The following is a 16,239-nucleotide window of genomic DNA, read 5'->3' as shown; positions in this document are numbered from 1 at the left end:
ACAAAACCTTGGTGGCTGAGTATTGGGTAGTAACCACCAGTCTCACAATTAATAGGAAAAGAATGTCTTGGTTCAGTCCTTTGAGGGTGGAATTCCTAGGCAGTTGCCCTGGTAGTAAGGGAGGGGACCACCCTAACACTTCACTGTCTGGTTTCTTTGGTGCCTGTCAGGGCATGGGCCTGAAAATACTGTCCAATGCCAAAATTAAGAAGCCAGTAGATTGCAGTCAACAGTCTCTAAAATACAGCATTGCAATGTCTGGAGGTAAGCTACCTGTGTGGCTTGTGGATTCTCTGAGATGTTTAAATCATGGAACTCTGAAAACTTACGCTTTGCCTCCTATTTCTGCACTGAGCCTCTAGCCTCAGAATGGCAATGGGTTGTGGGTCATAGATGCAGGCAGCCGGATCTCTCCCCCTGGGGAGAACCTTTGAAGCCTGAAGCCCTTACCTATTCATCCCCTGGCCCAGCCTCTTCATCTGTCACTTCCCCCTGATGGCCTTATGACTAGTCAGTTCCTCAGTGGTCCTTCCTCCTTGTCTCTGACTGGATGTTCTCTGTTTCCCTCTAAATTTCTTGGTAATAGTCCCTCTGCCTCAATTTGTCTCACAACGGAAGTCTTCTGTTTTCCCCTCAATTCCCTTATTCTTGCTCTCCTTAGCAAATTACCAATAGGTGAGGAGAGTTTTGAGTCATCATCATCTTCATCACTTCAGTCAGAGAACTCTCAGGTCTGCCAATACTTCCCGGAGACTTGGCTCTGGGATCTGTTTCCTATTGGGTAAGTGATGCCTCAAAGGTACAGCAAGATTGTACAGTGGGAGAGTCAGCAGAAAACTCAGACTCAGATAATTTCTAATGAATCTAAGTCTCAAGCCAAGAGAGTTTAATGGGGACGTGGGAACTTGCTTCTTTCCCTGAATTCTTAGGCAATCATAGGCAATCCCTCAAAAAGAACTCACATGTCTTCACATTTACAGAGTGCAGACAGTGCATTTGGAGTCCAGGTCCAAGAGACGTAAAGACATGTGTTGACCTCCTGCCCACTGCTTACCTGCTCATTTTGACAAGCCAGAGGAATGACAAGCCCCCTCTCACCTCAAGGCTCATGTGTCCAGCAGGCACATGAAAAGATGCTCAACATCACTAATCATCAGAGAAATGCAAATCAAAACCCCTCCCAGATTCAGAGGGCACTGGCCTCTTTCAGATATGTTTGCACACGGGCCCCCCCTACTCTCATTCACCCCCTCATATCCTCAGACACCCCCCTTCTCCCATATTCATACATCCTCGCTCACCTGAACGTTCACACTCTGAGATTTGCATGTTCCTCAGTTCATTTGCCTTTTTACCCCGCCCCCCACAACAACAGCAACAAATGACTTCTGTAGGTAAATTTATAGCTTATATCACAATGTTCTCCTGCTCTGTGCCTCACCTGGGTTCTTGTGTTCTCACAGTGACTCTGGGAGGGAGACTGTCCATGTCATCGTTCCTGACACCATCACCGAGTGGAAGGCCATGACTTTCTGTACCTCCCAGTCCAGAGGCTTTGGTCTTTCACCTACTGTTGGACTGACTGCTTTCAAGCCATTTTTTGTTGAACTGACTCTCCCTTACTCAGTAGTTCATGGGGAATCCTTTCGCCTTACTGCCACCATCTTCAGTTATCTGAAGGACTGCATCAGGGTAAGAGTTGGGGATGCAGGAAGCAGATGCCCCTGGGAAAGAGATGGGATGTGTCTCCACCCCCACATTTTCCCAAGCATCTGTGTGTTATTTCCTGTACTCAGACCCTTTATTTCTTAAACATCTGCAGATTCAGACTAACCTGGGTACATCAGATAAGTACCAGGTGGAATCGTGGACAGATTCTTGGGGCTCCAGCTGTCTCTGTGCTGATGAAGCAAAAAACTATCACTGGAATATCACAGCTACCAAACTGGGTAAGAGAAGGAAGCGATAGAGGAGCAAGGAAAGCACAGAGCAAAAGCTCAGTGATTGAGAACTTTACCCTTTCCTCTCCTGCATTTGCTTTGTTCTCTCGTTCTTTCTCATTTTATTTGCCTCTGCTCTTTGATGACCAAAAAATTATCCAAACTAGACAATTTTGAGTGTGAAAAGGGGAGCTTTTAATATTTATGCCAGGACAAGGGATATATAGTCATGTTACTTATCAAATAGTTACTGTGGGACAGCTGCTATTCTAACTGCTCGACATGTGGTAACTCATTTAATCATCACAATAACCCTGAGATGTCATTTGCTCTTACGATAAAACCCTGGTAACTTAAAGTATGGTTTTCAGATGTATAGTTATCTACTGCTGCTTAACTAGTCACCCTAAAACTTAAGAGGCTTGGGACATCTGGGTGGCTCAGTCAGCTAAGTGTCTGCCTTTGGCTCAGGTCAGATCTTGGGCTTCTGGGATGGAGCCTTGCTCATGCTAAGAGATAAATAAAATCTTAAAAAACAAAACAAAACAAAAAACCCCCGAAAACCAACAACTTAGAGACTTAAAAGAACAAACATTCATGATCACCCAGTTTCCATGGGCCAGTAATCTAAGTGCAGAGTGCAGCAGGGTGCCTCTGGCTCAAGGTCTGTCACGAAATACCAGTCACGCTGTCAGCAGGGCTGTGTTTTCATCTGGAGACTTGACTGGGAGAGGATCCACTTCCACTGTCCTCCCAAAGCCTCTGTCCCTCAGAGGCCTCAGCTGTGGGCTAGTGGCCTCTCTCAGTATCTCATCACATGAATCTTTCCACTGGGCTGCCTCAGGACAGGACAGCTGCATTCCTGCTGAGCAAGTGGCCCAAGAGAAAGAGTGCACCTGAGACAGAAGTTATAGTCTTTTTTATAACCTAGTCCCGGAAGTGGCATCTCATTGCTTCTGCCCTATCCTCTTAGAAGCAAGTCGCTCAGTCCAGCCCACACTCCAAGAGGAGCTTACACAACAGTGTAAATATTGGGATGCAGGGATCATTGGGGGCCCTTAGAGGCTGCCTACCACACTGGACCAGTATTACTGACATCACCTGGAAATTTGTTAGAAATGTGAATATAGGCCCCACCCCAGATGTACTGACTCAGTTTGTATTCTAACAAGATCTGCAGGTCTTTGCATGTTGTTAAGTTTAAAAAGCACTGGTCTACAGGGGAAGAGACCTCATTGGTACCTCTGGCAGTAGGGCTAATGCCTTCTTTTCCCCTTCTTTCTTCCAGGTCATGTGAACTTTACCGTCACTACTAAGATTCTGGACAGCAATGAACTCTGTAAGGGGCAGAAGGGGTTCATTCCAGCAAAGGGCCAGAGTGACACACTCATCAAACCAGTTCTGGTCAAGGTGAGTTTTCTTTTCCTTCCCTTCCCTTCCCTTCCTTTCCCTTCCCTTCCCTTCCCATCTCTTTCTTTCTTTCTTTCTTTCCTTCTTTCCTTCCTTCCTTCTTTCTTTCTTTCTTTCTTTCTTTCTTTCTTTCTTTCTTTCTTTCTTTCTTTCTTTCTTTCTTTCTTTCTTTCTTTCCTTCCTTCCTTCCTTCCTTCCTTCCTTCCTTCTTTCTTTCTTTCTTTCTTTCTTTCTTTCTTTCTTTCTTTCTTTCTTTCTTTTCTTTCTTTCTTTCTTTCTTCTTTCAAGTTTTCCACAGGCCTATCTTCAGAGGTAGAGATAGCAGTCACCCCAGGGATGTTCTGTGTATGTCTAGCCACACGGTTAGTCTTTCACAGCTGTCTGACTCCAACTTCAGTCAGGTAGCTCACCTTCTCACCTTCCTTCTTCTGTGGCCCCTTTCTGCCCTTAATTATTGGCTTAACCCATTCCAATGCTCTATGAAAGTGCCTAATAGAGTACCTGGTGCACTCAGTGAATGTTAGTTTCTCTTATTAAAATCTCTAATATCATCATTAACTGCTTTTTTATCCCATTATGAACCCCATTGTCAATCTTGCCTCTTAGAAGTTTCCTAAACTTGTCCTTAGCTCTGGCCCTTGCTCAGAAAGAATTTTATTGATAGGCCCATTCCTGCATTGAAGTGGAGTTCTCCTGAGCTTCAAAGAGAAGCTCTCTTCTCTCCAGTTCTGAGAACCCCTGGGGGCACAGGGAGGGCCTCTTCTCCCCATTTCCCTTCCCCTTCCTAATCCTTCAGTGCCATATGCCCTGACATTTATCTGCATTGTTTTCACCCTTTGTCTCTCTTCATGTCAGCCTGAGGGAGTCCTTGTGGAGAAGACATACAGTTCATTGCTTTGCCCAAAAGGTGGGTGAATGCAGAGAGGGGTTGGTGCTGAGAATTCCTGTCAGCGACAGGAGATTTTTGTAGGCCAAGGGAGGAATACATAGGACAAGAAGGGATAGGAGAGAGTCTGGGGTGCTATCCCCTAATAGGGCCAATTAGCTGAGAGACAGGATGAAGAATAAAAAATGTACAACACAATTATGGGTTTTTTGGGAATTTATTTTCAGCAGAGAACACTATGAACAGGTTAAAAAAAAATTGCCTCCAACCCACAGAAAGCACTGGGTACAGAAAACCCTGGATTATAGAAAGTTTTTCTATGGTTTGGACTTGAACTCGCACTATGTCCACCTTCTCTACTTTCTCCTTTTCTCTGCCTCTCACAGGACAAGTGGCTTCAGAATCCATCTCCTTAGAGCTCCCTGTGGATGTTGTTCCTGATTCAAGCAAGGCTTATGTTATGGTTCTGGGTAAATAGCCAGAGATTCTTGCTCAAAAGAGAAAAAAAAATGGGGCTGAAATCTGCCAAAACATGGAGTGGGTTGGGGCCTATGGACCTATCTGAAGGAAGGCATGTTAGATTAGAAGTGACAGAAGAACTTATTTTATACAGTCGGCAAATACACCCTATAGGTAACAGTACATGTAGAATTAGATGTATATGATAGTTAAAAACAGGAGTCTGGACAGGAGGAAGTTAAAGGTCAGCAAAGCTTCATACGTATTTAGGTTCAGGTGGTCTATAAATTGAGTGGAGGAGAAACACAGTGTTTGTAGCAGCCATTTAAAAAAATGAGGAATTTATGTATTTGAGTATAGTTAGGGAAGATAAAACCATATTTACACAGATGGGACACTTCACTCCTCTGAGCAAGGAGAGGGATTGAGTAGAAAAGCCTGAGCTTGAAAATCATACCAAATTGGGTTAGGATCCAAGTTGTGCCATTTAATAGCCACGTGACCTTTATTAAATAAGTGAACAATTCTGATCCTTTTTTCCCCTCTTCTGCAAGACACTAATGATAACCTACCTCTCAGGATTGGTGTAAAAATTAAATATAAAGTTTCCACCATAATATCTAGCAGATAGTAGGAGTCCTGGACGAGTTAGATTATTTCTTTATTCTTATCCCCTACCAAGATCCCTTCCAGGTTAAAATTTCTCTATTTGGACTGTATTTGATTCATACGTGTTGTATATCACTCATCTTATTGTAGTATAGCTCACTGTCTATGTCTGTCTTTCACACTGCCTTGTGGGCTCCTTGAGGATAAGGGCCATGTCTTTTACTTTGTCTTTTACTATTGACAGTTCCTGCCAAATAGTTGACCTTCAGTGCCTATTTATAGATTTGAGTTGAACTTGAACTTGAACCTGAACTGCCTTAGGTAGCCTATGTACCTCTCTATGTACTCTAGCACCTTGTACGAACCTAGTATTATAGTGCTATATTGTAATTGTTTATAATGAGTTTTACTTGCAATGTTCTGTCATTGGTTCCCCCTCTGATTATGATCCTTTGAAGTAAAGACTGTATTTGACGTATTGTCTCCCAGGCACAATGTGGGTACTCAACTAAATGGTCGCTGATACATGTTTGTTAAATGAATGCCAGTAACTCACAAGGGCTCCTTCTCTCTACCATCACTTTCTCTCTCCTTTTGGATCTCAGGAGACATTATGGGCACAGCCCTACAGAACCTAGACAATCTGGTACAGATGCCAAACGGCTGTGGGGAGCAGAACATGGTCTTGTTTGCTCCCATAATCTACGTCTTGCAGTACCTGGAGAAGGCAAGGCTGCTGACTGAGGAAATCAGGTCTCGGGCAGTGGGTTTCCTGAAGCTAGGTGAGTCGGTTCAATCTTTTCTTCTTGGACACGTTTTCTAGAGCCTAATGATGGTTTAATAAGATATAGGACGATTCCCCCTGAAGTGTCCCGCACCCTTGAAAGCCTTGAAAGCATGTGTTTTGAAGTTGTCCCTGTGAACTAACATCGTATCTGGCTTCCCAGGGTACCAGAAGGAGCTAATGTACAAACACAGCGATGGCTCATACAGTGCCTTTGGGGAGCAGGATGGAGATGGAAACACATGGTAATATTGCCCAGGTGTCAGTGTACCCCAGAGCACAATTCCTGGGCCTATGAAACTATTCCTCTACCTCTCCCCTTAACCCCATTCCTTCTTATATCCACTCTCTCTACCTCTTTAATATTGTTTATTTCAGCCTCACGTATGGTCAAGCCCCTCACCCTTCTCCCTGACTTTGTGCTTCCCTAGTTCTTTTCCCCATTAATGCCCATTAATATCTCCCTTTTCTAGGCTTCTACGGCATTATATTTCCTTACTCCCCTTCTGGAACCTTATACCAAAATAAACTATAGCACTATTGTACCCTTGCTGGGAAATCCCCCCTCATGCCACACTTCCTTCTTTACCCACATAGGCTGATAGCGTTTGTCACCAAATGCTTTGGCCAAGCTCAAGAATTCATCTTCATTGATGACAGTAATATCCAGGATGCTCTCAAGTGGATGGCGGTAAACCAGCTCCCCAGCGGTTGCTACACCAATGTGGGAAGGCTCATTCACACAGCTATGAAGGTGCAAATCTGCTCCCAGGCCTTCAGCTCACTACCATGTCTGGGAGGAATTTGCACCTCTGAGCAGAATGAAAAGAGCATAAGCCTGGGAGTCAGTGTTCTTCAGGTCTCAGGCCTGGCTTCGGATGACCTTGGTCACCATACTTAACCAGTCTGAGCCTCAGCTTCCATGTCTGTAGAATGGGAATGTGTACTGGCACATGGTTCTCATGGTACCGTCCTCAGATCAGCAGCATTAACAGCGCCTGAGAACTTGTTTCAAATGCAAATTCCAGTCCTACCCCAGACCTACTCTGAGAAACTCTGGGAGTGTGGGCCAGCAATTTGTATTTTTAACAAGCCCTCGAGTTGGTTCTGATATTCGTGGAAGTGTAAGAACCACTGGATTAGAGGTTCTCTGGGTTGGGCGCCTGGGTGGCTCAGATGGTTAAGCATCTGCCTTCGGCTCAGATCATGATCGCAGGGTCCCAGGATCGAGTCCCACATCGGGCTCCCGGCTCAGTGGGGAGCCTGCTTCTCCCTCTGACCCTCTCCCCTCTCATGCTGTTTCTCTCCTGCTCACTCTCTAATAAATAAATAAATAAGATTTTATTTATTTATTTATTTGAGAGAGAGAGAAAAGTGATAAGGAAGTCATTACATCCTTTTTGAGTTTACAAGGGTGAACAGGGATTAAAAGTCAGTGAATTCCTCTAGAACTAGGTGCAGTAAGAAGGATATAAAGAGGAGGAGCTAGAGACACTCACATGTGTGGTCTTTCCCATCTCCAGCAATGCAGCTGTGAGGTACGCCACTCTTTAGGAAGAGTTGTGAAGTCATTAGATCATTGTTGAGAGTTTTGTGAGAAAGCCCATGGAAGTCCTTAAAAGGCACTGTTATACTTTTAGCATGAAGAGGAACGAGATGGTGGAAGCTAGTCAGAAGACCTATGGGTGTTGTAGAATCACCCTTTTGTAGGTCTTTAACAGTTCTTTGGTATGAGATCACTGAGGTTGACTGGGTAAGAGTTAAACTTAGAAACTTAGAGCTTCTTTGTTTTGTTTTTTTTTTTTTTTTTTTGAGAGAAGGATGGGGAGGGGCAGAGGGAGAGGGAGAGAGAGAATATTAAGCAAGCTCCACGCCCAGTTGGTTAAGGGTCCCACTCTTGGTTTCAGCTCAGGTCATGATCTCAGGGTCGTGAGATCGAGCCCTGTGTCAGACTCCGTGCTCTCTCTCTCCTTCTTCCTCTGCCCCACCCCCAACTTGCATACGCCCTCTTTCTCTAAAATAAATAAATAAATCTTTAAAAAAAATGTTAAACTTTTAATTAGGTAAAATAAAGGCTGAAAATTTAGACTTAAAATTCTATAAGCCAAAAAAAAAAAAATGCTCCCAAATACATAAGATTCTTATAAGTTTCTACTTACCTATCTCCACTAGCATTAGAATTTATAAATTAACAAGAGTGGTTTTCATGTAATTGCTGGAGGCATTTATTGATCCTCTCAGCTTCATCTTGGGGAATGATGTATCGCTCTACACACACATCCCTGTGGAAACATTATGGCCAATGTATCAGAAGATTTTGAGAAATTTTTTTTTCTAACTTATGCTTAATTTTTGGTTGGCACTTGCTCTGCTCTAAGGTGCAGCATTTACAAATTGAATATGAGAAATCATTTCCTTTTAAGACCTTCCTAATTATGCTTCTTTTTCCATAGGAGAGTCCATTCACTGGAGCCCAAAGCCTGCTCCGTCAGTGGATGCCAGACCTTGGTCTCAGCCTGAGGCTGTAGATGTGGAACTGACAGCATATGTATTACTGGCCCAGCTTAGCACAGCCAGCCTGACTCAAGAGGAGATTGCCAAGGCCACTGCCATAGTGGCTTGGTTGGCCAAGCAATGTAATGCATATGGGGTCTTCTCTTCTACTCAGGTAAATAACCTCCTCTCCAACTGCCAACTCCATTCTTTTTTATCAGGTAGGATTAGGTCCTTTGTGGAGATAGGAAAACAACAACAACAACAAAACAAAGCTGTTGCCCTTGACGTCTAGGTCAAGGTACTTACAATTCTATAGGGAGGGAGAAAATCATGTGAAAAATATAGGATTCATAACACTGGGTCGTATGAACACATATATAGCATTATAAGCACTATATGCATTTAATGCTCTTTCTTTTTTTAAAGTATGAGACATCCTGAGATCAATATTTTACATGTGAACAGGACATATATAATTATGGCTAAACTATAGATTAACAGATTAGAAGGCCAATTATGGGATTGGAAGCATAAAAGCAAGGTTTTACTGATTTACTTCTACTATTGAATATATTGGGAAGCTAATAAGATATATAATCTTTACTCTAAATAAAATTTACAAACTAGTGGGCGCCTGGGTGGCTCAGCAGTTGAGTGTCTGCCTTTGGCTCGGGTCATGATCCTGGGGCCCAGGGATCAAGCCCCGCTTCGGGCTCTCGGCTCGGCAGGGAGTCTGCTTCTCCCTCTCTTGCTCCCCCTGCTTGTGCTCTCTCCCTCTGTCAAATAAATAAATAAAATCTTTAAAAAATAATAATAAAAAGTTTACAAACTAGAAGTAAAGTTAGGAAAAGTTCTACAATTACAGAGCAGGATTTTGTTATATAACATAAAAAAGATACAAAATAATGCATTTCAAAAGGGAGAGAGGGCTTGTATCAACTTGAAGGATGAGAAAAGTCTTCAGGGGCACGGCATTTGAGATAGATCTAGAAGGATATGTAGCGACGCCTGGCTGGCTCAGTCGGTAGAGCATGTGACTCTTGTTCTTGGGGTTGTGAGTTTAAGCCCCACATTGGACGAAGAATCTACTTAAAAGATAGATCAGATTAGATAGGTAAAATAAAAGGGTATGTATGATTTTGAGAGACAGCTATTGAAAGGAAGAGGAAATGGCTTGAGCAGAGACAACAGTTTGCAAAAGTATAGAATGACTGTTGGGAAAACTGGGTTAGCTAAAGCATAATGGGACTTCAGTTTAGAAAGGTAGGGCAGCTTTATACCATGAAGGCCCTTTCATTTCAGACTCAAGATTTTGCCCAATTCTGAGGAGCTATTAATTTTTTTTTTACCTTGTTTCAGAAAGATTGACCTGTTATTGGTGTAGGGGGTGACTTAGAGCAGGAAGACACTGGATTTTGAAGAGATAAGGACACTATTTTCATTTGCCTAGGTTAGGGGTAAGGAGAAATTGAATTAGTCAGGTGGCAGTAAGGGAAAAAGGGTAGAATTGCATGATAAATTCAAATACCATCATAAAAATTGTCTGAAATGATCATGAAGAGAGTAGTCATTAATTCATTTGTTCTGCAAATGGTATTAAATACATGTCCAATTCACTGAGAAAACAAAATAATCAAGAAAACGTATTTCTTATCCTTATAAAGATTATATTCTGACTTGTTGAAATTAGGGCCAGTTTCACTGAGGATGTAACATGTAAATTAGACCTGGAAACAGAATAGATTTTAATTGATACAGTGTTTGGTAAAGATGTCAAGAGCACTGAGCTTGAATATGGTAAAGTCATAATTGGAATATTTTTAAAGTTATATGGTACTATGCTTCCTTACTTCAAGGAAATTCTTGGTCAAAGATCAGGAAGGATTTTCTTCTTCTTGCTGAGCCCTAAATAAGTATGATATACAATTTTAGAAAGCAGTGGGTGAAATGTTTAGAACACTCAGTGACACATATACGTCAAAATTGTTTTTCAGTAAAATCCTTAGCTATTAGAAGTCACATGTCACCCACATGGGTTTTTCAGTTAATGATGAGGTCTCATTTCTTTTTTTTTTTTTTTTAGGATTTATTTATTTATTTGACAGAGAGAGACACAGCGAGAGAGGGAACACAAGCAGGGGGAGTGGGAGAGGGAGAAGTAGGCTCCCCGCTGAGCAGGGGGCCTGATGCGGGGCTCGATCCAGGGACCCTGGGTCATGACCTGAGCTGAAGGCAGACGCTTAACCGACTGAGCCACCCAGGCGCCCCAAGACAAGAGTCTTTTAACCTCCATATAGAGAGGGTTATTTTCACTTTAGTTTTTTTTTTTTTTTAAGATTTTATTTATTTGACAGAGAGAAATATAGCGAGAGAGGGAACACAAGCAGGGGGAGTGGGAGAGGGAGAAGCAGGCTTCCCGCGGAGCAGGGAGCCTGATGCGGGGCTCAATCCCAGAACCCTGGGATCATGACCTGAGCCAAAGGCAGATGCTTAACGACTGAGCCACCCAGGTGCCCCTATTTTCACTTTAGTTTTAATATGATGTTTTGTCTTTCTTCCCCACAGCTGAGTAAGAAGACTCAGACCTATACCTTCACCATCAGCCAAAGTGTGTTGGTCACTAACCTGAAACCAGCAACCATCACAGTCTATGACTACTACCTCCCAGGTGAGGGCTGAGATCTACCTGTGTCTCCCAACATATTTCTGCCTCTTTCTTCATGATATCACTCTTAATTTTACAAATACTTCTCCCCAAGCCAAATAGAACATAATTACATTATTCGATCTCCTAAAACATTATAATTTAATTATATGTCATTCTTAAGTCTTCTGTACTACGGATATTTTATCAGATGTGGTCCATAGACCAAAAGAACAATACGGACCATTGTTCTTTAAGGACTAAGTATTCTGAATATTTTTGCTGTGATTAATAATTTACCACAATATTAGTGTTTGGAACTTTCCTGTAATTCTTAATATGCTCATAATCTATAGGAATCTTCTGAAAAAGGCTAACGCAGTAGTTTTCAAGAAGTATTTTCTCTTTGAATTCATGAGGCCTGTAATGTAATGATACATGTCATTTCATTTTACAGATGAACGGGCAACAATTCAGTACTCTGACCCCTGTGAATGAGGTAAGGGTGAGCTTTTAGGGTAGGGTGATCGTATTCAAAAGTTAAGGGGACCTTCTTCTGAGTTACTGTTATTGTCTTTTGGAAGCTAATTTTTGATAGAAAGTGGGCTTTACTTTTTTTTTCTTGTCTTTAACTTTTTTTTTTTATGTAAACTCTGTACCCAACATGGGGCTCAAACTCACAACCCTGAAATCAAGAGTCACGTGCTCTACTGACTGAGCCAGCCTGGCACCCCCATTTTTTGTCCCAAATTCTGAAAGGAAGAATAATAATCTTCATAGCTCACACCAGAAAAAGTTAATAGTGGCATTTGTGTGAGGGCTTCTATGTGATTTTTATTTTTTTATTTTTATTTTAAAGATTTATTTTAGAGAGAGAGACAGAGAGCATGAGTAGGGGGAGGGGCAGAAGGAGAGAGAGAAGCAGACTCCCTGCTGAGCCCACGTGGAGCCCATTGACAGGGCTTGATCTCAAGACCCTGAGATCATGACCTGATCCAAAACCAAGAGTCAGATGCTTAACCAACTGAGCCACCCAGGCGCCCCTCTATGTGATTTTTAAAAACTGTATCTTTTTTCTGATTGAAATTAATGAATTTTTAAAATTATTTTTACATTCTACATCTTTTTATAAAAATACTATGGGAAAAGTAAAGATTACCTGATTCTACTCCCCTGAGATAACACTATTAATAATCTTATCGTGCATTTGTGAGATTTTTTCCTAGATAGGAAAAAACGAGGACATGCCTGGCCAGCTCGGTCAGGAGAGCATGTGACTTTTGATGTCAGGGTTGTGAGTTCCAGCCCCACCATTGGCATAGAGATAACTTTTTAAAAATAATTAAAATAAATGAGTAAGAAAAGGCTCCTCTATACTTGTGAGGATTTTCTGAGTATAATGATGTCTTCTTTTTTTTTTTTTTTTTCCTCTCCCAGGATAGAAGTTGGAAAGAGACTAATTTAATCCTCTGTGACATTACTGGACAGCATTCTTCTGCCTCTTAAAGCAAAACACATTCAATCCAGTAATGTGATTTCTCTGACTGACTAGTGAGTGAGTAACAGATGAGCAGGCTTGAACTTCAGCTACTTTCTACTACTATTCACAGATGCATAGGTGCTAGAATAAAGGGCTGTGGGAAATGAAGTAAGAATAATCACACAAAGGAGAAATTACATGGAAAAGACCACTAGGAGAGGAGATGTGGTTTAGCCATGTAGGGGACTCTCCAGAGAGGATATGGAGGTAGAGGATGATCCAGGGAAGATAAAAATGTCTTCCTGGAGATTAAATCTAAGCGAAGATGTAATTTAGGGCTTTGGGAATAGATTAAAAAATTTTTTTTCTTTGAAAAGAAAATCTGTGTCCTTGGCTCTGTGCGTATTTCTGTGGATACCAAAGGTTCTGTTTAAAGATGATGATCATCCTTTAACCAAAACTTACATTTTGGCTTCTTCATTAAACCTTTTGACCCAGACATGTCAGAGGATCATATTACGGATTCAGGGAGGGGTCAGAGTAGAGAATGCTAATTAAGGGACTGACTGTGTTCAGCCAACCAGCACTGCAGGGCAAAACAGTGATTGATAACAAGAAGAGTGGCTGACCAGGATTCCCTGTCTCTGTCTTTCTCCTTCAGGACTCCCCCAGCCTTTTCCTGCAGGGGATACCTCTCATTGTGTAAACTCTGGAAGCAATGTTTTTGTTTTAGAAACAGGATTGGAAGCAAAGATATGGGGGAAAAAAGAGATGAATGATATTTAAACAGAGAAGATCTTCTAGGTAATCACACCTTTTAACCCTGGATATTCACTCTCTGATCTTGCTCCTCTAGATTTTAAATTTTGACCAAAAGAGTCAGGGGGAAAGTAAGTCCATGATGTAGAGATATTTCCCTAAGCCCAGGGCCATACCTGCAAAAACTATTTGTTCCCTGTCTCCCCCACCCTAGACTCTGCCCTGGACCTCTTAGGAGTTCCCAAAGTGAGAGAAGATGGGAAACATACCCAAAGGAGGTCATCCCCAAACCTGCCTTACTCCTCAGGTATCACAAGAAGAGAATAGAGAGAACTCTAAAGAAAAGAGGGCACTCATGAATGCTCCTCCCATTCCTGAGCACTCTACCCTCTGTTACATTTGGCTCTGTAGCTCCTACCAGAGCCATCTTTTTTGCAATGGAGGGGGATGGTGATCCTTAAGACTTAAGTTGTATCTGGATAGAACATTTTAAATGAATACAGAAACTATTCTTGTATCTTTTGGGCTTCAGATACGAGAAAAAGAATATTCTTATGACTTAAATTATCAACTACACTAGCAGAAGGATGTAAATGAAAAAATTTATGCATTGTTCAACTTACTGAAATGTAAACATTTTTTTTTAAGATTTTATTTATTCATCTGAGATACAGAGAGAGAGAGCATGAGTGGGGGGAGACAGAGGGAAAGGAGAAGCAGGCTCCCTGCTGAGCCAGGAGCCCAACGTGGGGCTCGATCCTGGAATCATGACCTGAGCCGAAGGCTGACGCTTAACCATCTGAGCCACCCAGGCGCCCCAGAATGTAAACATTTCTGCATATCTGAGAAGCAAGGTAGTTGTAAGGATTAAGTGACACTTGGTATTATAGTACTTACAGTACTCAAGACCTGCATTTATTATATGCCAGTTACTTTACCAGTTCTGGGAATGCAAAGATAAGTAAAATGAGGTTTCTATCCTCAAGTTGCTCACAGACTGGTGGAGGGAGAAAATAAATCAACCGTTACAATACAGAGTGGGAAGGAAGGAAGGAAGGAAGGGGGGATGGAAGGAGGGAAAGGAGGAAAGTGCAGATAGCAGAAGTACCAAAAGCTTTGGGAGTACATAGGAGAGGCACCTTCCCAGACTGAGGTGAAGGGGTGGTCAAAACAGCTTTTCCAGGTTAATGGATGCCTGAGCTGGACGAGCAACAACCAGAAAATGAAGGAGGAAGCAGGTTTGGATAAAGTGGGCTGCGTATGAAAGACAAAGAGGTAGAAGCAAGCATGGTATTTCATCCAAGTAGTTCAGTGCACTCATGGATTGTGTGTGTGTGTGTGTCTAAAAGTTAGATTGAGAAAGTGGAGAGAAATTAGGTCATGACTTGCTTTTTAGAAAGATCATTCTAGCAGAGCACCTGGCTGGCTCGCTCAGAGGAACGTGCAACTCTTGATCTCGGGGTTGTGGGTTCGAGCCCCACATTGGGTGTAGAGCTTGCTTAAATAAATAAACAAACTTAAAAAAGAGAGAAAGATCATTCTAGCAACAGAATAAAGAATGAAGGGCCCCTGGGTGGCTCAGTTGGTTAAGCAACTGCCTTCGGCTCAGGTCATGATCCTGGAGTCCCTGGAGTCCCGGGATCGAGTCCCGCATCGGGCTCTCTGCTCGGCAGGGAGCCTGCTTCTCCCTCTGACCCTCCCCCCTCCCATGTGTTCTCTCTCTCTCATTCTCTCTGTCTCAAATAAATAAATAAAATCTTTAAAAAAAAAAAAAGAATGAAGAGAAGAGTAAAGCTGAAGTTCTCAAAACCATCTAGGAAAGTGCTGCAATAATCTGGACAGGGGCTGGGAAGCTACAGTGGGCACAAAGAGGGGGCATCTGCAGAAGTGACTCCATAGAAGAGATGGCATCAGGAGGACTTAGTGATGTCAAAGACAAAAGGCACCAGACAAGTGAGATGATTTTATTCGGGCTATTGCAATAGAGAACATGTGTGTTAATGAAGAATGTCTCAGAAAAGGAAAGGGACCTGAGGTTTTATAGAGGTAGGAAAACAAAGGATGCATGAATCTTACTGGAGTCGTGAGGAAGGGTAGAGATGGGTCTTTTCATGGAATATCTGAGAATAGGGTGGTTCTTTAGAGTTAGCTGTTTTGCCAGAACACAAAAGGTAATGGGATTTTGGAAAACAAAAAAAATGGGGGTATTTCTTAACTGGCCAGTTTTCTAGAAGCATAGGGTTCAGGTAAAACTCACCACTGTCAGTAATTAGTTGGATATAAGACAGGAGAGTCAGAGAAGAGTCTGGGAAGTCTGCCAGGATTCTAGATTGTAGAATACATAAGAGAGGAAAACCTTTTCCTCTAATCTCTTATATTCAGTGCCTGGGACCTGTGAATTAAACTGGCAAAAAATAGATTAGCAGGAAAAAAGATCTATTTGTATGCAACTGGTCACTTCACAGGAAAAAAATGAAAACCCCAAGAATCAGGTAGGTAGGCCTGTGGGCTTATATTACCATTTTAACAAAGGGTGATACTGTTGTGGGAGAAGTTACCAAAGGAAAAGGGGTTTGGGCTTCTAGGGGCAATGACATTGTGGGAAGGTAAATAAATATAGGGGGAAAGGAATAGAAGATTAAGGTTATTTTAGTAAGGTTTACTTGTGCAGATACAAGTTCATGCTGACTGGGCACCTGGGTGGCTCATTAGGTTAAGTGTCTCCCTTTGGCTCAGGTCATGACCCCAGGGTCCTGGGATTGAGTCCTGCAT

The 16,239-nt window shown here is 42.3% G+C and overlaps 1 protein-coding gene across 1 annotated transcript in view; it reads left to right on the top strand.

Annotated features, from left to right (window-relative positions):
- A2ML1 (alpha-2-macroglobulin like 1) overlaps window positions 1–13,355 on the top strand; it is a 35,277-nt gene extending 21,922 nt beyond the window's left edge. Inside the window, 14 exon segments of the mRNA XM_064590288.1 lie at window positions 171–275; window positions 681–781; window positions 1,464–1,692; window positions 1,823–1,949; window positions 3,229–3,350; window positions 4,206–4,257; window positions 4,623–4,706; window positions 5,910–6,086; window positions 6,252–6,333; window positions 6,686–6,879; window positions 8,512–8,756; window positions 11,150–11,252; window positions 11,686–11,727; window positions 12,666–13,355. Of these exon segments, the coding sequence (XP_064446358.1) occupies window positions 171–275; window positions 681–781; window positions 1,464–1,692; window positions 1,823–1,949; window positions 3,229–3,350; window positions 4,206–4,257; window positions 4,623–4,706; window positions 5,910–6,086; window positions 6,252–6,333; window positions 6,686–6,879; window positions 8,512–8,756; window positions 11,150–11,252; window positions 11,686–11,726 (1,662 nt within the window). The 3' untranslated portion in view covers window position 11,727; window positions 12,666–13,355.
- The last annotated feature ends 2,884 nt before the right edge of the window (window positions 13,356–16,239 follow it).

This window comes from Mirounga angustirostris, unplaced genomic scaffold, assembly GCF_029215605.1.
Source record: "Mirounga angustirostris isolate CCGP_5_RB_7025 unplaced genomic scaffold, mMirAng1.0.hap1 SCAF_5, whole genome shotgun sequence".
NCBI lineage: Eukaryota > Metazoa > Chordata > Mammalia > Carnivora > Phocidae > Mirounga > Mirounga angustirostris.
Note: the sequence above shows the minus strand (reverse complement) of the source record. Positions and strands in the feature narration are given on the sequence as shown.